This window comes from Lichenostomus cassidix, chromosome 2 (assembly GCF_008360975.1).
Source record: "Lichenostomus cassidix isolate B80296 chromosome 2, HeHo_3.0, whole genome shotgun sequence".
Taxonomy (NCBI): Eukaryota; Metazoa; Chordata; class Aves; order Passeriformes; family Meliphagidae; genus Lichenostomus; species Lichenostomus cassidix.
This window is the reverse complement of record NC_139482.1, coordinates 117,340,017-117,364,002: the sequence shown is the minus strand read 5'-3', so window position 1 is coordinate 117,364,002 and position 23,986 is coordinate 117,340,017. Positions and strand designations below refer to the sequence as shown.

The following is a 23,986-nucleotide window of genomic DNA, read 5'->3' as shown; positions in this document are numbered from 1 at the left end:
CTCGCGGGGGGAAGGCTGCGCGCGAGATTCGGGCGGCACCGGCAGAGCGCGCCGCGAGCGCCGGCGGCTGAGCCCGAGCGGCGGTGGCGGCCGGTGCGCGGCGGGGGCCGGGCGGGCACAGGGCAGGGCAGCGGAGCAGAGCGGCCCGGGCACGGAGGGACGGAGGGCGGCGGGCACCGCCGGAGCCCGCGGCAGCTCTGACAGCATCGGAGAGCGAGACACAGTAGGGGCGCGAAAGGGGCCGCTGCGCGCCCCGTCCTTGCGGGCAGCGGCCAGGCCGAGCCATGCCTGAAGCGCCGGGGCCGGGCCGGGGCTGAGGGCGGCCGCCGGGGCGCTGCGGGCACCGCGGGGAACAGCGGGCCCTGGGAGGATCCCTGCCCGGCTAGAGCCTTTCTGAGCCGCCGGTGCCCCGCTACGTTCCCTGCCCTGCCGTGAGAGAGGGAGCCCGGGCGGCTGGGGGCTCCGTGCTGCGCCCCGCGGCCGTGGCGGCCCCCCCTATGGTGCGCGCCGAGGATGGCGGAGAGACGGCGCAGGTGAGTGCGGGACCGGGGCGCTCTGCGCTTTCTGCCCCCCATCCCCTCTCGGGCAGTGCTGCCTTCCGCGCCGCCGCCCCTAGCCCACGTGCCCCCCCGGGCCCCGGGATCCCGGCCAGGTGCCGCCCCGCCCCTCACCGCTGCTCTTGGCCTCCTTCCACCGCCCCGGCCTCGGCTGTCACTGCCCACCTCCCTGCCCCCTCCGACAGCCTCGCAGGTATCTCTTCTCTCGGACTTCTGGGCACCACCTCTCGCGTAGAAATCCCGCCTTTCTCCTGGCAGCTGCTCTCACTTCTGTGGTTTCGCTCAGGTCGTCTTTTTTATAGCTTACCTGGGCAACTGAGCCTGTCAGTAACTACGTCGTCTCCGCAGCAGCTTCCCGTGCTGGTTGTTTTCCTTCTAGTGGAATAATACTTTTGCCTTTTCACCTCCCGAATGGCTTTGGCACAGCCTTGATTTAAGGTTTGGGCCTGTTGATTCTTCCAGTACCTTCAGTGTACCTACTTTCTCTCATCTGACACATTCTTTGATTGAAGATGTCACAATCTAGCCTGAAATACTCCTGAGACATGTTTTGCTCAAGAGCTCCAGCAGCTGCCCTAGATGGCTTTCATACATCTTTTGTTATATTGATATGAAAATGGGTGTGTCTTTGCTTTGTATTCAGAAGGTGGGTCTTGGAGAAATGTTTTGTCGCTATGGTTATTCTTGTCTTAAATCAGTTTCTGGAAAGTGATAAAGAAATGTAAGAGAAGGACTAGGATTGAGAAAGGAAATTATACTCGGTGATTTACCTATGGCATCTGGGATTTATTGTGAATACATACTTTTCAGGAATTTGGGATGGTTTCAAAGTTACACATTTTAAAACTGCTTCTGCATTTTCCTCTGATGTGGAAAAAATTTATAGGAGAGTATTTTTCTGGAAAAATTGCAACTAAAGCAAGAAAGCAATGCTTTGGTGTTCTAGTTGTGTAAGCCACAAAGGGGCTTTGCTTGCAGAGGCTGGCTGCTGAAGCTCTGTGTGCTTGGCTGTCTGCAAGAATAGCGTGGAGACAGAATGTTTGTTCTCACTGCTAATTAGCATTTTGTAGTTTAAGGGACTTTCACCTGTGGTATTACAAGCAGTAGTTTCATTTTGTCGAGCTTTAGCTTGTATTGTCTCATGGCTGTGGAGTGCTTTGATTTCATAATTGAAAATACAACGGGTTGTGGATAGCAGAGGAAGGTTTGGTTAGAGATCGGTAGCCCGAGGCGGATGCTGTGTCAGTGTCTGATGATGCTATCTCCACAACTAAATTATTGAAGCTATGAGTTGACATAAAAGTGGCTTCAAGATTTTTAATCTAGATGTAGAGTAAGGAGAAAGTATAATTGTTTTTCACCAAATGGTGTTTAATCTTAAATTGATTTAATGTTAAACTGGTGTTGATTGTTGCATTTGCAAGCTTGATTTTTTTCCTTTAATGGTTCTCAACTCAGAATTGCAAGGACAGCTAGCACAGATCTCACATAAAATGTACTTTATTGTTCCAGATGTTTTATTTGGTGTCTGCCTTCCACTTCGGTGCAGTATTTTAGCACAGTTTCATAACTGCAAAAGAATTGTCAAATGAACTATAACAACCCCACCTGTTTGAAAATCTTGTCCTTTGAATTAAAAACTTAACGTAGTAGTCCCAACCCTTCATCTGTATTTGATTTCTAGTCTATTGTAGCACTATTCTAAACAGGACTCAGGACTAGGAGGTTGTTGAGGCGGACTCGAGGTGCAGGAGAGGTTAGCGCCTGCTTGGCGCACGGAGGCACGGTGGGCTGTGCCGGTTTGGCTGTGGGACGCGTGTGCGGCCGGAGAATTTCCAGGGCAGGGCTCTGAACCGCAGCTGCCCGCGGGGCCCCCGCGTTGTCTGGCACTCTCATCGGCGTCACTGCCGTGTACGTGGAGCCCCTTCTCTTCTTTTGAATCCCTGTGACTTTTCACGGAACTGGAAACTGCTTGTAAACTAGTTTGCTGTGCAGTGGGTGAGGAGGTTGTGTTGACAAAGGGCTGGACAAGAAGGCCAAATTTTAGTTAAAAGTGAACTGTATGGCTTGCTTGGTATGAAGTGGTATTATGAGAAGCATGTTTTGGTATTACAATCCTTAGATATATCTTTGAAGTTTGTCAAATACCTGTGGACAAAAAAAAAAAATAGGAGGTGGTAGGAAGAAGAAAAAACTTAGTTACTTCTGAGTTTAAGTTCTCTTATTGTAAGTCTTAAGCCAGTTAATGCAAACTTGTTACAGTCATTTTGTTTGCAGCTCATTTTTTTTGTAAGTGTGGTGAAGAATTTGCTGTTTACCTTTCCACAAGTTTACTGCCTTGTCTTTCAGCAACTTAGAGTTTTAATACATTTACAATTTACTGCTGCATCATGAAGCTGAGTAGGGCAAATACAGATGTGTTGTAGGGTGTAGAAGCAAGTCTGCAAGAGTTGGGCACTTACTATCCTGTGGTAGTGCTTTTGAATAAAGTATGATCTTTTTGACTAACAGGACCAGACTTAATTGGAAATAACAAATAATGTGTAAATGGTTAATCAGCATACTGTGCTGTGTGTTCTGGAAAATAATGGTGAGATCTCCCATCTAATCTGTTCTTAGGACATTAGCACAGGTTAATTTTATTACTGGGGAAGACTTTTTTATACTTTTGGTTGAAAAATTGAAGTAAATTGTCAAGGATGAGCAGAACTAATGTTTTGTTTCAAATGTGAATTTATATTTTTATTCTCCTTTGTACCAATAATAGAATGGAGAAAAATTAAAATTGCAGTGTGAAACTACTTTTAATTTAGGTGGTGTATTTGGATGGGAGTCCCTTCTTTGTGCCTTTGGTGTAAGTATTGGAGGGACACTGCAGCTCTTGTTAGACCTAGGTTTCCACATGTGTTTGAATTTATGCTACCGTGAGTCACTGACACAGAAGCTTAAGTGATGATTCCATGAAACACTTGCCTGTGCCGCCTGTTTGGAAGGCTTTGTTTAGCCAGGCCGTGGAGTTCCGCATTTCTCCAGTAGATGGAGCGTCATCTCCGTGGAGTCGCAGAGGTGCCTGGCTCCCTGCCCCTCTGGCTCTACTTTGAGGCTCAGCATTGATGCCCAAGTCATTTCTGCTGGAACTTATCTGTCTTCAAAGATTTGTATCTAATTCCTGTAACACTGAGGCAGCGCTTTTAGTCAGGTCAGCAGCCCACTTAAAATCTCAAGTTGCCATTTGCTTATTTGACACTCGTTTGTTTCAGTTACGGAGGTGGATCACGAATGTATTTTGCAGCCTAAGAAACCATTCTATAAGCTCCTTCATGTAAAATAAAGATTAAAAAATGTGTTACAAAAACATGAATATTAAAAAGTAGTTTTTACTTCAATTTGAAGTCTTGACTTGGAATGAATTATCTGTCCAGTGTGTGGCCTTGAAATTAAAATCAGTTCTGTACTTTGACATGGTGAGCTGCTGAAGGCAGACCTTGTGATCGTGCAAATCCCATATGTCATTTTAGAACAATGTATACAGATTGGAAAAAAGTTAAAACTAGTTAGGAAAAAATGTAATTCAGGGTACTTTAAACTCTATTTTGATCTTCATCACTCTCCTGTTGTATTTTGCAGTGAGGAAGATGATGACTTTCAGTATATGGATCATGACTATGAAGTACCACAGCAAAAAGGTTTGAAGAAGATATGTAGCAAGGTGAAATGGACCCGTGAAGAGGTAATACTTTTTTTTGCTTTAGTCTGATCCCTACCTGATCTTGTTAGCTCATGAAATATGTTATTATTTAGTATTGTATTTGGATAGCATGTAACATTTACTGGCTGAGGTTATGTCTTAACAGGATGAAAGGCTAAAGAAGCTGGTGGAACAAAATGGTACAGATGATTGGGCTTTCATTGCTAGTCATCTACAAGTAAGTTGAATTTCTGTTTCAGTTAAGTTCTCTTAGTGTTTATTTTGGTCATAATGTCTAATTTGGAAATGAGGGGAAATAGAATCAGAAGCACATAACAATAAAAACTGTTTTAGAGGATGCTTCTAAAACAGACTTCAGGTCTAGCTCAGACCTTGAAAAACCTTATTGGCTTAGTCTTCAGCAGTAGTCTGAAATGATCAAAAGTAGTTGATGCCTTCTTTGCTATTTGTTTTCATTATGGAATATATTCCTGTATCTTATTGGTTCCATTACTTGGGGTGGCTATATCCACAGTTCACAGGTTGCTTCTGAAGCAGTGAGGAGAGTGGGTTGCATCTGAAAGATTGCTTGAAAGGAGCAGGGTGAATTTCTTAAACACCATAGGCAAGGGGCCACACATGTTTTATTTATTTCTGTGTGTTTCTTGGGTTCTTTTTGTTTGTTTGGGTTTGGTTTGGGTATTTTTTAAAGTGATGACTAGCTCCCTGAGGCACTAGTAGAAAGTACCTACAAGTAGAATTGATGATGTTTGTTTCTCTTCTGAACAGATGTTATAAAATGCCTGTTGGAAAAACATAGTAGAATCTAAGGCTGAAATCACTTCCTAGAAGTGGTATTGAATATTGAAATATTAGAAATCAAAAAATTAGACCGCCTCCTACCTTTGAGGTTCTTACAGTATTGTGTGGGATGATATGGTTGTATGAAATTCCATTGTAAGGTAAAAAAATACTTTAATTTCTAAATGCTGAACAGCTATAACTTTGAATTGTTTTCATCATATTTTTGTGCTACTGTGATGCTTCTGACTTTTTTTCCAAGTGGCAAAATATAGATATCAGGGAATAAACTCAAAGCTTCTAAATTTACATAGTGCATAAGGAAATCCATATTCCTTACATCTATATTATTCTCTTATAAAAATCAGTGAAATGAGTGAATGGCAGAGAGTGTGATAATATCAAACAGCTTTTAGATTAAGCTGTTCGAAAATGTTTGGCGATACTTGTATGCAGGTGTAGTATGGAGTTGCATTTAACAGATCTAACAGTTTAGTAAAAAGTTCTCCAGCTGAAAACAAATGCTTCTGGAGACTAAAAAGCTGTTGTTCAGCTGTGCCCAAGTGAGGTTAAAAAAATATTCCCCAGTTAGCATGGGAAACGTGCATGATCAGATTGCCTACTGCAGAATCATTGATGTTGGAAGGAACTTCTCCAGGTCATCTGGCTCATCTGCTGGAGCAGGCTGCCCAGGATGGTGTCCTTTTGGGTTTGAATAGCACAATGGATGGAGACTCCACAGCCTCTTTAGGAAACCCATTGCAACAGCCAAATAATAGAGACTGGCATAATTTGCACATACCTTGTTACTGACGGTCTTTTGCCAGGTAAAACAAGTGTATCCTGAATTGTAAAGGCCCTCAAATTGCTGTGTTTTCAAACCCTCATTTTGTTACTGGACTGGACATAGGTAAACCTTCCCTCCATTCTGCCCCACAAAAGTGAAGATGGCTTCAAGGTGACCCTCAAGAGAGGGAATGTAGGTTGTAATCACTTTCAGGTTTTTTTGTGGTTAAGGCAGACTGAAACAATTATATTGTTTGATTCTATCATTTGCTTTGCTCTTCTCTCCAAATTATATTATTATTTCAGAAATGTCTGGAAGATAAAAGCACTAAAAGGCCACAATTCAAAATTATTTTCTTTCATCAAAATGCAAACAGCTATCCTGTATTGAGTCTGTCTTTTACAGCTTGTTTTCAACAGGAAATGATGATGTTTTGTAACAAACTGTAGTGTGCTTTTAATCATACAATTACTATTTGTGATTAGCTTGAAGATACCAAGAACAATGTAATTTCAAGTGTTAGTGTTCTGGGTGTTTTTTCTGGTCTTGCAGACTGCTGCTTTGTTAACTTGATCTTAGTATGGCAACACCTTTACTTGGTAGGCAAACCCAGCAAAACCTTGCAAAACTGGTATTTGCTATCCCACAGCTTGCACTGAAGCAAATAAATAATCATGTCCTGGTGTTAAAAAAGTATGTTATCCTAGGGCAGGCTCTTACCTGCGTATTTCTAAGGATTGGACCAACCTCTTCATATAGACAGTTTATAGGAGGCCAAGTGAAAGTTCTCTTTCATAACTGGGGAAAATATTTCAAAAGATCCTCAGTGAAGCTACAGAAAAGCACCATCTGTCCTGACCAGCAAAAGCCATGATGTTTAATTAGTATGTGTTAACTAAATTTGATATAAATTTGTTTTCCTTAACACTCCAGTAAAGAGCTGAGAATACATTCATCTGGGACTTAGGAAATGTGTTTTCTTTTATTTGAAAGAAAAACTATTTCCTTAAAAAGATTCTCTCCTTATTTGAGTTATAGATAATGTCAAAAGTATATCAGCCACAAAGTTCAGAGAAAGTGTGGAGTAATGAGGAAAAAAAAATTTTTCTTTAAAGAAGAGTAGGTTAGTAAGTTCTGAATTTGATTATCAACTTAGTATGTTGAAGTAATTAGATTAGAGCTTCATGCAAGGTGTCTTTTTTCTGGAGAAGAGTTTTTGTAAGCAACTGGAATAAGAAGTAGTAAGGGAGAATTTAACTATTATACTTAGAACAAAGTTCTAAATAAGAATTTTAATTTGAAATAATCTAATAATTCATGCTAGAAAGTACTTACAGCTTTATGTATTTGAGAGTTTAACAGCTACACTGGTCTTCTAAAACTGTTTCAGAATCGTTCAGATTTTCAGTGCCAGCATCGATGGCAGAAGGTACTAAACCCAGAATTGATTAAAGGTCCCTGGACTAAAGAAGAAGATCAGAGGGTAATAAAATCTAATTGATACTCTGCTCTTTAATAAAATTGGCATATGACTGCTTAGAATGTGTTCTTCTTCTTAAGTTTCATTCCCATATAGTTGGTGTCTGATGCATCTTGTGGCATGGATACTTATATTACAGTATGATGTATGAGAAGAAAAAAATTCTCTCTTAAGTGGATGGAATGTCTGGTCTGCTCAAGTGTTTCATTTCCCATTAGTGAGATTGCTGGCTGAATTACTCTGGCTTATCAAGCAGGGGGGGGTTTCTTGGTAGCACTAAAGATCAAAGGTCTTGTTTATACCTGTTGTTTACAGACTTGACAGGATTGGGAATAAGGGAAATTATTTCATAATCTACTGTTACAACCCTGAGATCAGCTCAGTTAATTAGAGCATGGTGCTAATAATGCCAAGGTTGTGAGTTTGATTTGTGTATGGGCCATTGGACTCAAATGATCCTTCTGGGTACACAGAATACTGTGATCCTTCCAACACAGAATATTTTATGAAACCATGTCTTTCTATAAAGAAGCTATCAATGTTTTAGACTCCTCTTTTACCCCACTGTTATTAATCTGTACTGCAGCCTTTTGCCTGCAAAATTTGGACTGCCTTGTAGGAAGGTGCAAATATAGCTTTCACATGATATTTGGAATTTGTTTCTTGTTCCTACTGTTTAAAACTTTTGTAAGATGCTTTAAAATACTATTTGTCAATTTATGAATATGGTCTTCCTAATTATTTTTTTACAGTTCTCATTAATCTTTTAGGAAAAAGCATTTAATGTGTAAAAACTCCCAACCTCCATTCCATTTCTAGGTTTAGAGGTGTGGGTTTTTCCTTGTATGTATATTGTTGAAAAAGGTCAAACGAAACATCTTTACCAGTTTCTTTTTGGCCTGTCCTAATGTCAGCTTATACAGTGGGTGACAGAAAGGGAACTTCCAAATGAATGTTTTCATCAGTATGCACTTACATTCTAAACAGATAATTTGGAGTTAGTAATTTTTTGATTTCTTGAAAAATAATTTTTAACCCCCCAAGTCATTGTCTGCCTCCTTAGGCCTAATATCAGTTGACTATTATAATGCTTTTCTAAAATGTGAGTTTATCAGTGTTCTCAGCCTTTGATTCGGTAAGTTAGGTTTTGAAATTATGTGCTTTCATCTGTATTCCAGGTTATCGAATTAGTTCAGAAGTATGGTCCAAAGCGCTGGTCTCTAATTGCAAAACACCTGAAAGGAAGAATAGGCAAGCAATGCAGAGAAAGATGGCATAACCATCTCAATCCTGAGGTAAAAAAGTCTTCGTGGACAGAAGAAGAGGACAGAATAATCTATGAAGCTCACAAGCGTTTGGGAAACCGATGGGCTGAAATAGCAAAACTTCTTCCTGGAAGGTGCTTTTCAACTCTATTTGTGTTAAATGTTTGAATACGAGAAGTGGTCATCACAGTACCCTTTCAAATCATAACTTGTCAGTTAGAGAGCCTCTTTTGAAACTTACATCACAATCTGTTTATCTTGATAGATGCTAAAAATCTTTTGCACTTGTTATGTATTCTTAAAAAGCCATAAACCCCATAAAGACACCTCTAATGCTCTGGACGTATCTTCAAAATTCTCCTAATCACTTAAAACCCCTCTGTAATAGAGCTGAAGAGAATTAACTTCATGTAGTAGTAGAAAAATTATTTGATATCAAAGTGCCTTCATTAACTTGCATTTGAGGGTGACTTTCCTGGTTTAAGATCAGATTCTTTTTTTTGTAGCACTTGTTGAACTGGACACTTGCAACAGAAAATCTTAGTAACCTTCAAATGTGCAGGCTTAGGAGTCATGCATTGCAAAATTAGTTGGTTATCATGAAGTCTCTAAGTTAATAAATAATTGTATGCATTGTTCTTCTTATATTTCTTTCAAGTTTGCCAATTTTTATGGTTGTGGGAAACAAAATTTTAGTGTGTGAAAAGTTTAGTGAAATCATTATTTTACCTTGTACTGTTAATTGAAATTCAGTGTTAAGCTGTCCCTTTCTGAATTCAGTTTGTCTGTTCAGGAGGTGACTGTCTAGCAGTGCCTAAGGAATGTCAGCATTTGTTATCTGGGCATATTGAGAGATGTGTGCTTAAAAATTTTGTGCTTTAAGTGCACAATCCACGGCTCACAGTAAATCCTTTGGAGGAATGAGAAGAGAATGGGTTGCATATAAATAGAATTTCAGAGAGGGAAGATGAGTTTGACAGAGGAATTCCTAATTTACTAACTTGTTTGTTGTCAATAAATCAGAGACTCTTAGCTAAAGATTGCTAAAGATGATAGACCTAGAATGCTTGTAGAGTCCAACACTAGTGGAATGAAAAAGGGGAATACTTCTTGGAGGTGACTTTAAGTGAAGAATGGGGCTTTAACCAATTTTTGTTTCTCTACCAAAGGCTAGGAATAATAATGCTAGTATTTTAGACTGTAATACAGTTAGAGTCTACTCTTGCCTAAAAGTGATTTCAGCCTGTTTGTCAAAATGCCATTCCTGTTTTTCCCCATCCATGATCAAGCGGATGAAGAGGTAGTAGGGTGTTCTTCCATAAAGCTGCACATAAAATGTAGAGGGGGAGTTGCAGGCTGTCAGCTTTAGAAGAGATGTCTTCCAGTGGCAAACACCAGCCAGAGTGCCTTTATTATGCTGTGGGACAGTGGGGTGATTGTCTTAGCTACTTTTACTACAAATTCATAGCAGAGGGGTAAATAACCATGTGTTCACTATGTTATTCCAAGTATCTAAGAAAACAGGTTCTCCCTCATGATTACAGTCAGAACCAAGGCCTTCTCTTTTTCTGCCCTTAATTTCCTGCAGACTTAAGTTTAGTAGAAGGAAGTTTTTAAAAGAGTAGCTTTCTAATAATTATGCCAAACCCCCACTGATAATAGAACTTTCAGTCTAAGATGCTGGAGACTTCTGGATTTGTGACTTCAGATGAACGTACTCTAGAAGCCCTGTAAATTGTACCATATATTAAATTTTGAGATACAGATACCAGTCACTGTTTTATACTTTCATTTTAGGACTGACAATTCAATTAAAAATCACTGGAATTCAACAATGCGAAGAAAGGTGGAACAGGAAGGATATTTGCAAAGTGTTATAAAGTCTGAAAGCACTAGTTCTGCTGAACTTCAGCCCCAACCCTGTCTGACTATGGAACACTTGCACACTCAGAATCAATTTTATGTACCTGTTCAGGCACATGTAAGTTCAAAATTTAGAATAATAAATATTTTCCAGTTTCAAATAAGAGATTTGGTTTCAAACGAGAAATAAATCTGAAAGCTTGAAGACTGTTGAGTATTTTTGTGATTTTTATGGCAACTTAGGCTTTGTAAAACATAAATAGTTTATGTAAAATAAACGAGATAATTTTATAGTCTCCTTTTGTTGAGGTTTGTAAAATGTCTTATGTCTTTTTAGATTCCAGCATATCAGTATGCCTCACCAGAAGGCAGCTGTCTAGAACATGCTCCATCTTCTTCCAACATAGTTCAGGTAAACTGTTAACAGCCTTTGTAAATTAAAGAGAATTTATTGCATATCATATAGTAAAATCAAGAGTTAAAAGATGTGTATCTTCAAAACGCCTTTTAGACTTTATCATTCACCTAAATTTGTAGAAGTTCCTCTATAAGTAGGCTTGCTAGTGTAGTTGGTAGTTCTAGGTGGGAAAAAAAAAGCTGTGTTGATATAGCCCATAAACACGATGTTTGTGCTTATTTCTGATAGAAATAAAGCTTAAAATATAGGCAGCTTGTTAAAGCTTGAGGTTAAATCGTGACCTATATTAGTATTACCTATCTTACGAGAGATCTAAAGACAAGACTTTACTATTTACAAATATATAATAAGTATAACCCTGTCCAAAATAGCTTACCCTAGCAAATAACTTACTGTGACTTCCACTTCTGGCTGTGCTTTTTTTGTTCTCATTAGGTTTTATTTCCTTCTCACTGATAAACATCAATCAGTTGAAGATGTTCTTTTGCAGCATTCTAAATGCTGAAGAATTAAGAAACTTTAAAACAAATAAAATTTGATATATTATTGCCTTTTACTTCTTTGGGCTCGCTTGGAATATATCTGAAATTCCTCATGTGGTGCAGAATGAATATACATCTTTGTTTCTAATATGACTACTTGGAAGAATTTTTGTGAATTTGGAATTAGTAAAAAAAGTATTTTGACACAGGGAATAATACATGTTTTGTTTGTGTTAGAGCATTTCCATAGAATTCTCTACCTAACCTGAAGTTTCCCTGTGCAGGTCATCTGTTTCATGTTGCATTTTGTTCCCTGTTTCGGTGTAAGAGTACAAGTCACAACAAAGCCTCATATAGCTTTTGATGCTCTGGATTGCCCCCGACACAAAAGTATAAGATACTTTCTGCTCCTTGAAGTACCCTCTAAACTGGGGATAGCATATATCCTCACCTATATTTATAGCAATAATGGGAAGTGTTAAAGAGCTTAAGAACAAACAAACCAATCGAAACCAATGAGTTAATTTTCTTTTCTGATAGTAGTGGTGGCATTGCTTGTATAGATAGTGTGTCAGCAAAAGCTGCTTCGAAACACTTTGTTGTGCACTTAGTGAGGATAAATAACACAAAATTTTAGAAAGCGTGTGAAGACACAAATGCATAAACCAGTGTGCCAACAGTGTTGGTTCTATTAAAGATACCATGTAGTGACTTTAGTTCAGAAGGTCTTACAGCACACTGATCACTTACAGGCCATATTAGAATCCAGTTAAAATACCACCTTACACACCACTTTAACATGAGATCAATTTCCTGGTAATTGGAGTTGTTTTGCTTCCAAGTGACTTCTGTATTACAAAATATGATACAGCTTGAAGAGTTCTATTCCCTCTGTGTGTGGATTCCTGTTAAAAATACAGCTGTGTTACAATATAGAAGGGGTGGTGGAAGTGGAAAATAGTAATGGCTTCTTTCTTAAATTTTTCAGCAGCCATTTATTGATGATGATCCTGATAAAGAAAAGAAAATAAAGGAACTTGAGTTGCTACTTATGTCAGCAGAGAATGAAATCAGAAGAAAACAAATGTCTTCTGTAAGGACTGTAAATTTCTCTAAATATATGAACGTGCATTACTGAGGTTAATCCTCAGCAATTGAGTAATGGTTCTTTGGTTTAGTGTGGTGCTTTTTTCACCTGACCCTCTAAAATCAAACCTATGGCTGTTGCATTGTAAAGCAAAAATCTATATATTAGAACTGAGACAACTTCTTTTTAGTGCAGTTTTCTAAACTGTGAAGGCAGCACAAGTATGACCAGCAATTTGGCAGTACCTAAGACCCAGTATTTTAATCCTCTTCAAGAGGTAACACATTTGATGTCACTGCGATTCAGTTTTATAGATCAGCAATGTTGATCATCTGCTCAATAGAGAAAGGTGAAAAATACCTGTGCTTTGCCCCATTTGATTTTGAAATGCCCTGTAGATTATATTTTCCTCAAACTTCAGTCTGAGTGTTTGCACTACTTAATATCCACATTTGGACATGACAAATAGTAAATAAATATGTACTGTATGCAATTTGTGTGTGGAATTTCCCTAAATCTGTAGAAGTAGGGTAACTTGCAGATGACTGATTTCCTCAGAAGGCTGTGCATATCAGACACCCAAGTAACCCAACCATATTGATTACTATTTTAGATTATAGGTGAACTTCATGTTTTATGTGGTGGAGCTATTCCTGGCATTCTTTTGAAACAGTACAATGTTCTACTTATCTAGTAGAATCTGGTTTGCTTCAAGATTTCCAATCAAAATTAAACTTTGTTTCTTGGGTCCTAAGCAATCTACTGAAATGGGGTAACCTTATAGAAGTTCACTAAACTATTAATGCAAAGCCTGCATTAAAAAAACCCCAGATAACACAAGCAGTATTTTACACTCTAGAAACATTTCCTAATCTTAAAGTCTACCTGTGTTCTGTATTGAAGATGGCTTCATAATATACTGGTCTTCAGGTATGCAAGAAACTTGCGTCAGAAATGGCTTCCAATACAGCCCATTATTACTTAAGTTATGAGTCTGTATAAGATATGAATGAGAGGTAAGACAAAAATATGAGAATTTGAGAATGCTGAGTATGTTAATGTAAAGAGAAAATTAACTGCATTTATTGAAACAGATAATTAGTATTTAAAAATGCCAAAATTATTAGTTATGCTTAGTATTTCCACTTCTTTTTCCTGCCCTGCAGTCACATAATTGACTCTTTTCAACCTCTAAGTCGATTAACATGTTTTTTCATAACTTTTTAGCAAGCTGGAAGCTTGTCCTGTTGGTCTGGAAATTTTATCATGGAGGACTGTATGCCTAATGCACTGAGTAGCCTTGAGGAACAAACAAGTGATTTCTACAGCATGGATGAGACCCGCATCACACCTGTTCAGCAGAATTCACCACCTAAGTATTTGGGTGTGGAAGCAAATAGAATGTTAACACCTCTACAAACCATTCCAGAATTTGCAGAGACACTAGATCTTATGGAAATTGTAAGTCTGTATTCCTTCTAAAAAATTTAATTAGGAATGTCAACTTAGACAATATGTGTGAAATACTCTTAAAATTACCTTATTTTGTATTTGTCTATAATTTCAGACTTAGCAAGTGTTGTTATTGCCTGTTTTAAAAGAATTGTGTTTTATATGAAAAACAGGGAGCGTAATTCAGTATATGGCTTGTGGAGCTGGAGAGCTGATAGATTGTGAAGTAATCTTGGATAAGCCTGCTAGTGTTTTGCATCTTGTCTCATAGGATCCGGTAGCGTGGAGTGATACCTGTTTTGAGCTTTCAGAGGCTGTTGTATCTCCTGTCAAGCCAGCTCCAGTAAAACTAATGCGGCTTCAACACAGCGAAGGGGCTGCAGAGTGCCAGTATAATGTCAGCGTTATGCTTGATGGCAAAAATCACGGTAGCATCAGTGGTGATGAGGAAACAGTCTTTTCAACAACCTCAAACTTAACTAAGTTCAGCAATCCACCTGCTATCCTGAGAAAGAAAAAGAGGTTGCGCGTTGGGCAATCCCCGGTTACTGATCTGAACGATGGCTTGTGTAATGATGCCGTCAATGTTGCACTAAAGCGGACACCAGTGAAAACACTACCATTTTCTCCATCACAGGTGAGTGTATTTTGAAATATGACTAAACATGACGACTATTGTGGGTAGGTTATAAATTTAAAATAGTTTCTTCCCTAGTAGTGCACTGTAGCCTAAATAAATATGTCAAAAAACTTCTTAAAACATCTGTGTAAAGGTAAATATCTTAAAAATAAATCATTAAATAACCTCTGTTTTGAATACTGATGGGGAGGGCAGCAGCTGTGACAAACTGTGTCTCAGCTCGCACTTCCTTATGCAAATAATTGTTGATAGAGACCTTTTGTCTCTGTGACTCAAGTAGTAGGGATTTTAGGCAGTAAATCAAGGTTTCAGCAATCAGTCCAAGTCAAGAATAGAGTATTGGGGTTTGTCTGTAAAAGTCTTTCAGATGCATGTGTATAATTTTGGGGTTTTTTGCTGTTCAGCACAATGGTGAAACTTTGTCCTGTAAGGTTGCCTTTTTTTTCCCTCTCTTGTGCTTAGTTTTTCAACACTTGCTCTGGAAATGAACAATTTAACTTTGAAAATCCTTCTTTTACATCGACTCCAATCTGTGGGCAGAAAGTTCTTATTACAACTCCTCTACACAAGGAAATGACACCACAAGATCAAAAGGAAAATGTGGGGTAGGTTTATTGCATTAATTTAGTAACACCACCCAATGTTTAATGTTTAATACATGTGGGGTAATACTATGGTGATCTCAGTACTTGCAGATTCATGGTGGTGATATCTGTTGTGTAAATGAAGGTATTTTAAAATGTTCTTAATTTTAGTACATTACTAATGATAAAATATTAAAGTACAAGTATGAACGCTTTTCTATGCTTGAATAGTTTTAGGACTCCCACAATGAGAAGATCTCTTTTGGGTTCAACACCAAGGACACCAACTCCTTTTAAAAATGCTTTGGCTGCTCAGGAAAAAAAGTATGGTCCCCTCAGACTTATGGTATGTGATGATACTGTTTCTTTTCTTCTTTGTTGAAGTCTAAATGCCCCCTTGGTTTTGAGGTACTGTAAGCCTCAGTGTGATCTTAGAAAGCATTTTCTTATCCTAGAGGACAACTAGAATGTGAAGCAAAAACGCTTCAGATTTGGTTGTGAGACTTGTATCCTTCAGGGTAGTATGGAGGCACTGTCTTCTTGAATAGTAATTTGGTCCTTATAATAATTTGATCCACAGTAATCTGAAATGCATCAGTTTCATATTTGTGAGTTGTTTTAAATTTGCCTAGCCTTTCTAACACTGTTTCTCTTACAAGCCAGTAATTACACAATTGCCTGAGATTTTAATACTTTAGGGTTTTGTTTTTACAAAGGAAAAATTGTAAGTTAGAGAATGAATGGATGTAGGTTCTCCAGCTGGGTAATCTAGTAAGAGCAAGCTGCTGAAGATGAGTATGACTGACCTTATTATTTTAAACAACTTTCATGTTTCCCTTGAGAAACTGCATTATCTTTGAATCCTCTGAACTATGTTAGAGCTGAGTTGTTCTCTGGTTTTGGTTCTTCTAGAGCACTAGGACTGAAACTAGATGTTTACCACTGTGTGATAATCTTAAGCAATGTTTGCAGTTGTCTTCATCCTAAATCCCAAAATTTTAGTATAGTATAGCAGTTCATGATCCTCTGATTCTTCTGGCTGTCACAGATTTTTTTTTTGGTTTTGTTTTTGTTGATGACGGAAAATGTTGCCCTTTTTTGTTAGTTTGTTCCAAATGCATTCAGTTTTCGTTCTCTTCCTAGCCTAGCTAAGGTATGTTAATGCATAATAACTTTTGGAATTCAGTAGACATATGCTTTTCAAGTTCTGAAAAAATTCCAGCCAATATATATTGACTACTTCTTTTCTGCAAACACAGAAGGTAGCTCAGATTTTGCCACAGGGCTTGGCACCATCTGTGTTACCCTATAGATTCACAGTCCCTCACTATGCAAATGGAGTGGTTTGGCATTCCTGTTTCTGTCCACTATTAACCTCCTGTTCAAAATCAAATTTTGAGGGCTTAAGGGAATTCTTCTCCTGTTGGTACACAAAGGAGCCATCTGTATGGGTTCTGTGAAATTCTGTGCTGTACTTAGGACTATCAATGTCTTATTCAAATATTTGTGTTCAAATTGGTATAAATTCTTTTCACAACAACATTCATACATTTCTAGTACAGTTTTCTAGTATGTTTTAATGCACATATATATACATATGTGTTTAAGTAGGTATTTAGTATATATAAATTATTTTTATCCCTTTTACCAGTGGATAGCCATTACTAATAAGTGCAAAGGAGTAGTCTGTCTTCTTCAATGCTACCTTGCATTTTTGAGGCACTGTGTGCATGTATATGTTTTATCTGGCTAGAAATAATGTGGAGTAAAATGAACTTACAGAAATCTTCATAGCCTTAAAATGTAGCCCTGTGGTTTTCAACTGCAGTAGCTTAAATCCTTTTGTTGCTACATCTTGCAAGTTCTCTTTTCTGGCCTGCATTAGCTGAAAGTAGAATGTGGTAAGAACTGGAACTAATAGACTTCCTGTATTTTCCTCTTCAATTTTAATTAACTTTTAGTCACAACCACTTGCCTTCTCGGAGGAAGACATTAGGGAAGTTTTGAAAGAGGAAACTGGAACAGATATATTTCCCAAGGAGGAAGATGACACTTTGTATAAAAACTGCAAGCAGGAGGTAATATGACAATAGTAATTTCAAACAAGAAATAACTGCTTTTAAAGAATATTTTACATTTTTTCTCTGCAAAATGTTTATTTCAGCACAACTTTTCTAAAAAAGTGAGAAAATCACTGGTCCTAGATTCACAGGAAAAAGAAGAGCTTGGTGCCCAGCGCTTGACAGAAGATAATAGTTTAGATGTACAGGTAAGAATTAAACTAAACTAACTGAAGAGCATTGCTGGCAGCAATAATAATATGGAACTATATATCTTTTGTTCTGTCAACTAAAATAAATTTTTTGATTCAAGCTAGATTCATGTATCTAGAAAGTGAAAAATATCTTCAGTTTGAAATATTATTTTAAGTACTTAGGAAATAGGTGAACATTGGGCTTGAATTCATGCATGAATTTTTCCTTTCAGGCCTTCAGAGTAGGATTGGTAAAGTAATGTGAATGCTTTGCAGGTTTGCTATTGCAGCTATTGCTGTTTCCATGCTGGTTACCTATAAACTTTAGCATACACAGCATGCTGAAGCTCTCTGCACTATACCAGGAGGATGACATTTGCTCCTGTGCTTTGCACACTTGACAGTTTGGCAGATGTGTTCTGAAAATACTTAATTGCTTAACAGGCAGCATGTTTTTCCTGCTTCACATAGTAGGGGAATACTTTAAAAAATATCAAGCATGTAAAAGATGAAATTTGTGTGCTTCCTCTGCCTAAAGGAATTTGAATACTTCTGCCTCAGCAACCAAGACAGGAAGAAATCAGATATGGGGCTATTTTGGTCCCTCTTTGCTTTAAAAAGAAGCTCAATGTTTTGTCAGTTGAGTGATTGAATAGATTGTTCTTTAGTCGTGTAGGAAAACTTTATGTTTTCTGTGTTTGTGTTCTAATGTGGTTCTTAATGTCTGTATATGTTAAATTCTTTAAGAGTAAATGTCTGTGATTCTTGATTAGGTTTAAGGCTATATTCAGGATGAAGGAGCCAAGGTCCTTAAAAAGACTGCATAAGGTGCTTAAGTCATACTCCTTTCTTGCCGATTTTCTAAATTTCCTTCTAAAGTGCCTCTTAGACTCTGTGCCAAGCCTTGGTATCTGCCTGCTGGGTGTTGGGTGCTCTGCCGTCTAGTGGGAATTGCCAGCTTCCCCAAAAACATCTTTTGGGAGGTGCAGCAGTGCTGCAGCCATTCCAATCATAACCAAAATGCATGGTGTTCTCTTAATAATGTTTGGCTATGATACGGTATATTTTGTATCACTGATGTTGAGGTTATTGAGATACACCATGATGTTGTGGTCTATTACAGGCTGGGGACTGGGGAAAAGTTGATTTTTCCATCATTTTCATGAGGAATCCTGGTGCAACAGGAGCATTCACTCTTAGCAAGAGAGATAGTGGTAGTATCTTATTGAAAAGTGAAAAATATACCAGTCCTTGAGTAGAAACTGTGCAGCCATGTGATCATGATTTGGGAATAAGGTCTGAGGTAAAATAAATACTTAAAGGTGGTTTAATGCAGTTTAATGGGGTGTTCTTGTAAGCAAGCAAGTACGTATGCCACTGTTACTGTCATTTAATTTTTGGTCTTTAAAATTGTCATATATCTGTCTTCCACTTTTGCATACTGAAGCTGGATTAATTTCTTTTTATTTCTAAACATTATCAACATATAAAACTCTTCTGGAATGATCCATCCAGTGCTTATTTCAGCTCTTAAAGCAGTTCCTCCCCCTGAAACTTATGTGATCTCACTTTTTTACTCCAGTCTCCTTGTCCTTACTTTCACAAGGGTTGTGCTAGAAGCAAATTACAAGCTTTTTTCTTTAAAACTGTTCTGTAGTTACCACTTTATCAAATCTTGTTCTTAGCAGAATGTTATCAGAGTAGCGTGGCTTTGGAGTAAAGAACTTACCTACTCAGTAATACCTAAACCATGCTAGCAGCTGCTTGTTGTACTATACTTAGTGTTGACTATGGATCCCAGTATGGACCAGGCTACTGTTCATTACATTTTCTTTTCAGATTCTTTCCTAGGGTCTTTCTGATAGTATTTGCTTTGTTTACATTTTGGCTTCTCTGAACACAGCAGTTGAAGTCTTTTTATATTAAATACTAATTATTATTCCTGTTCCCTACCCTCTTTTTTGTCAATAGTCAAAAAATGCATATACCACATCTTTATTAATGACACCATTGTTGGAAATACAGGACAACAGATGTAACCTGACATCAGAAAAACAGGATACAAATCCAGCAAACAAAGCAAATGCAGTAATTAAGAAGAAACTGAATGCATGTGCTACAAAAAATGTCAAAATGGAGAAAGCTCTTCAGGTCTGGATGCAAAGAATTCTGTTAGTTCTGTTAGTGGGTTAAAAAAGAATTTTTGTGTTTTGTTTCTGTCTTGCACTAATGTCTAGAATTGTTGAAATCAGTGATCCAGTTTCAGTCAGTGTTTCCATGATCCGTATTCCTTGTAAGTTGGTCATTTGTCCAGAAAGTATTTATTCGTAGCTAAGTTCTTTAAATACAACCCTGATGTTTCACACTGTTTCAGTGAAACAACCTGATTTTTCACTAAAATTTAGATGTGGGGGAGAAAAAACAGGGTAGGGTAGACCTGCAGAACAAGTCTGGATGCCCAAAACTAGGAGTTAGAAAACTTGACCTGGTGCAAACTAAACTTCTACAGCACTTTCTAGTTTCTGAAATTTGTCTGGTACTTACTTCATAATAAGGCCAGTGGGATTCATTAAGCAGAGTTCATCCACAGGTTCTGTTTGGTAATTGTTCTTGTAATGGGCCTGTTCTTGTGCATCCATGTATTTTCAATACTGGTAAAACCATGGAACCTAGTTTTCCCTCCGTGTATGTCCTGACCACCAGCTTTAAGAAGAGATTCTTTGACCTGACTTCGTACCAATTCCAGTTTGTCCCGTAGGGAGTTAATGTATAAAGATTTTTTGTCATCTCAGAATATCTACAGCTCTGTATTAATGAAAAAATAATAATAAAAGACAGGACACCTGGAGCCTGATCTTCCATGTTCTGCTTAATTGCTTTAACAATGCTGTTTTTAAGTACAGAGGCAACAGTACTACTTTCTGTTCTTTTCTTATGAGAAGGAAGAAGAAAATTCATTTTTAATTGTGATTCTAAAATTTAAAGAAATAAGAAAATTATTTTTGCTGTGAATTGCAGCAAAGGGGAATGTATCTATCTGGCCCCAGAAGTATGCTCTTTAGAATACTTAAAATGGGAGCTTAGTCATAGTATACTCACAAATATTTTCATTGAACCATCTTTTCTTTTTTCTCTTTTCCCAGAGGAATTCCCTCTCATTTTTGTGACCTCTCTAACCCCAAGTCCCTTCCATGAATCAAGTTCTGCTAAATTTACAGAGAATCTCAAACAGCTAATTTTCTTTGTGAATCTATGTGCAGAACTGATCCTTTGGATCAGTTTCTAGCTCGATGTGGGAGGGAGAAGATCATGCATTCTTCATCGTGTTACAATCATCCAGTGTCAGGTCCAATTTGGAGCTGAAACAAATCAGCTCGAGATTCCGAACATCATGTGAAGGTGTAGGCTTTGCTTCATGGAGGAAGCAGGACAAGTAGCTTAATTATTCTTCTATTCATCATTTTTATTCCCAATTCCTTTGCCATTGCTAATATATTCCAAAAAAGTCTGGCCATTCTTCCACAGCTACCGCTTGGTTCAGTAAAGTTCTTCACAATATTTTCGGCTGCCAAATCATTTTGCCTTACTTGGTGTCTCCAGACAGCTGTCAGTGATGTGTTTTTCTCCTCGCTGAACTTCGTACCTTTAAAGAGGAAGATACTCAAAGGGAAGCTGACCTAATTAGCTTCCCTTTTATGTGTTAATTGTTGAACTAGTTAGTCTCTATTGAAGAGTCTTTTTCATTGTGTGTGTTAGAACTTGAAGCATAACCTAGATGTACTGCTGGGGAGCTGGATTAAGGAGTGGAGGGGGAGCTCTGTCACAGGTTTTAGGTATTGTACTGTAGAACTGGATTTTTCTCAGTAAAATATACTATTACTAGGCTTTGATAATTTATTATTATTATGAAATGTTGTATGAGAATTACTTAAGTATTTTAGTTTGTTAAAAGAAGCTTTTTAACAGAATTTTATTTTATGCAGCCCAATCGTGACTGGGAAGCTGTTGTTTATGGAAAAACAGAAGACCAGCTTATCATGACTGAGCAAGCAAGAAGGTATCTGAGCACATACACAGCTACCAACAGCAATTCAAGGTCTCTGATACTGTGATGGTCACTGCAGCTGACAACCATCTCTTTCCATTGAAACTGAAACAATGTTGGAGGCCATTGCCTTGCCATTCTTGGGAATTAAGTCTTTACTTTGAGAGAGTCTGCCAAGGGAAACCTTAAAGCTACCTTAAAGCTTCCTTTCTTCTTTTGACTGACAAAGAACAGACATGAAACTCTTGCATACTTTACGAAGGGATACTGCCAACAGTTCTGCAATGAATTTTTTAAAATATTAAGAGAGTAACACCCTAAAATACAAAGAAGGGTAAAATACATTGCAGTACTGACAACATACAGTTTTTAGGTCTATTTTTCATATTTATTCTTTTGACTTGCATCGCTTTTTTTATCTGTTAGAGCATTTTCAATATAGAGTAGATTTATAGGTTGTTACTGGTTTCCAAACGAGCAACATACGTGACTGAATGTGCTTTTGCTTATGTAGCATTTTTCTAGTATATAAAGAAACACAATGGAAAGGAGTACAAAGGAAGGATAGGAAGTTGCACTACTAATTTTTTTGGTATGCTGCAAAACAATGAAATTAACTACAGTGTTAAATATATTTATTTGCAAATGGTACTAGAAGTAGGCAGAGGGGGGTGAATTAAGTTTAGTGTAAAGCATCAGTATTTTCTTCATAAATCTCAAAATGAGATGATTGTTGAATGTATTGTACAGTATGTAGGAACAAGGAGAATTTTGTAAATTGGAAAGGAGTCTGTTTTTATAATTTATTTCCATTTCAAAGCTTAAATGTAGATATTTATATGTATGCAGGTTGTCTAGAGGCCAATGTTGTTTCCTGTTAAAACAGCTAAGATGAAAAAAAAAAGGACAAGTTTAAAATATATGAAATAGCAGAGGAATTACAGTGGTGAAGTGTAAGAATCTATACTGTATGTTACATCTACATAAGGATTGCACTATAGCCCTAAAATCATGTTGGTCTACAACATAATTACAAGGTATTCCTGTATCATACAGCAGCTGTTCCTGTACCTTGTTTAAATATATTTAGAAAGAAATGGTGGGGTCTTATATGAGACTGAGGAGTACTTTGTCCTGCATAGGAACTAAAAACTAATGCATTTTCAATATATATATTTTATTCTATTTTTTTTAAAGAAACTTGGCACCTTGGATCTCAAAACAATTGTATCTGCACTTAACTTTGACCATTTATACTGACTAAATGTTTGAAGAGCAAAGAGAACGTTCTTTTATTTATGAAAAACCTTTGTCCTTATTTAAAGGTATACAGGTCACAACACTTGCTTTAGTTGCCTATTTTAGGTATTTGCACTTATTTTATGTCTTTATTTTTGGTTTTGAAGGAATGTTTTGGTTTGCTTTTGTTGTAGAGATTTTTATGTAGTTAATTTCGAGCAAATTATAATGGAGTGCTCTCAACAGATACTGACAGGTAAATAGAATTGAACACTGTAGTTTTAGTTATTTATAATTCAAACACTCTTCCTCTCCACTCCCGGGTGTGCTGCTACAGATCGTGGCAGAATCGGCTTGCTGCTATGAGAGATGGAAAGAGCGAGCATCATATGCACTGTATGTAAAATTACATGATGTCAGGTTCTCTAGTTAACTTTATGAGGTCAACCAGTACTATGCAGGGTGTGGAAAGTGTTCCTAACACTTTAATATCAAAGATGGTAGAGAAGAATTAATTAATGGAGAATTTTAACATTTTAACATGTGATGAGTGGCACAAGGAAGGTAATGGGTTCTTAAACTTTTTTAAAGCATCTCAGCTTATACAATCCTTGTTTTTACGAGCTTTTTGATATTGGCTCTAATAGTAGTAGGCACAAACATTTTTAGCAGTTTTTAATTCACATCAAAATTGTAAGGGGGGCGGGAACCCTATTATAAGCAAGGGATCAGAAAATGCCCATCATGCCAGGATTACTCCTCACCTGGGAAAATTTAGAGGAGTCAATTGGAATTCTTGGCAGTCCTAGATTTAGGTGTGCATTACCAGAATGGATTTAACAGCAAGATATAGTGCTGGAGACAGCATTTAATTCACAAAAAATGAAATCAGACATTAAGACAGAATGACTATCTAGAATGCAGATGGTATATTGAAGTAGAAATGGTATCATCAAAACTACCTATACCAAGTTTAAGCATAGATTTATGGTAAGTAGTAATAATTTGTGTTGGTATTGGTTGGATCGTTTAGTTAACTCCTACTTTGTTGCTTTAGCAGGAAGGTTTTAATCTTTCATATGTCAGGCATCTTATTACTTTTTTAATGTTGTGTGCATTTGCATTTCTTTCAGTTTATAGGTAAATTGTACATGCAGCAGCCAAACTTGCATGAAACCTAAATACATATTACACCATATTTTTGTTCTAAGGTTTGACATAATGTACAACAAATGCCTTGTTTATCTTAGTTTTTGTTGTACTACAAACTTTTCTTTTATGTAAGAGAATCTCACAATACAGACCGTGTTAATGTCAGAAATAAAGAATCTATGTACCAGGTTA

General features: G+C 37.6%; 1 protein-coding gene across 4 annotated transcripts; it reads left to right on the top strand.

Annotated features, from left to right (window-relative positions):
- The first annotated feature begins 109 nt into the window (after window positions 1–109).
- MYBL1 (MYB proto-oncogene like 1) lies at window positions 110–23,986 on the top strand. Of its 4 annotated transcripts, none has more exons than XM_085052954.1 (16): window positions 110–533; window positions 4,185–4,287; window positions 4,412–4,483; window positions 7,224–7,316; window positions 8,492–8,712; window positions 10,376–10,559; window positions 10,779–10,853; window positions 12,333–12,434; window positions 13,656–13,889; window positions 14,152–14,517; window positions 14,983–15,125; window positions 15,336–15,450; window positions 17,066–17,182; window positions 17,269–17,373; window positions 19,330–19,509; window positions 21,342–23,986. In XM_085052954.1, exons 1-16 carry the CDS (start codon window positions 514–516, stop codon window positions 21,468–21,470), a joined length of 2,259 nt encoding a protein of 752 aa, XP_084909080.1. In that variant the 5' UTR covers window positions 110–513; the 3' UTR covers window positions 21,471–23,986. The 4 variants fall into 4 exon arrangements, with proteins under 4 accessions (XP_084909080.1, XP_084909081.1, XP_084909079.1 ...); XM_085052955.1 differs by having other exon boundaries at window positions 12,330–12,434; window positions 19,384–19,509; XM_085052953.1 differs by having other exon boundaries at window positions 111–533; window positions 12,330–12,434.

What these genes read in the sequence shown, in the direction of transcription:
- MYBL1 (XM_085052953.1), top strand. Translation starts at nt 514, where the DNA reads ATGGCGGAGAGACGGCGCAG. An exon ending in GAAGAAAACAAATGTCTTCT is followed by an intron (nt 12,435 to 13,655) that starts GTAAGGACTGTA and finishes ATAACTTTTTAG; the next exon opens with CAAGCTGGAAGCTTGTCCTG. An exon ending in ATGGTCCCCTCAGACTTATG is followed by an intron (nt 15,451 to 17,065) that starts GTATGTGATGAT and finishes ATTAACTTTTAG; the next exon opens with TCACAACCACTTGCCTTCTC.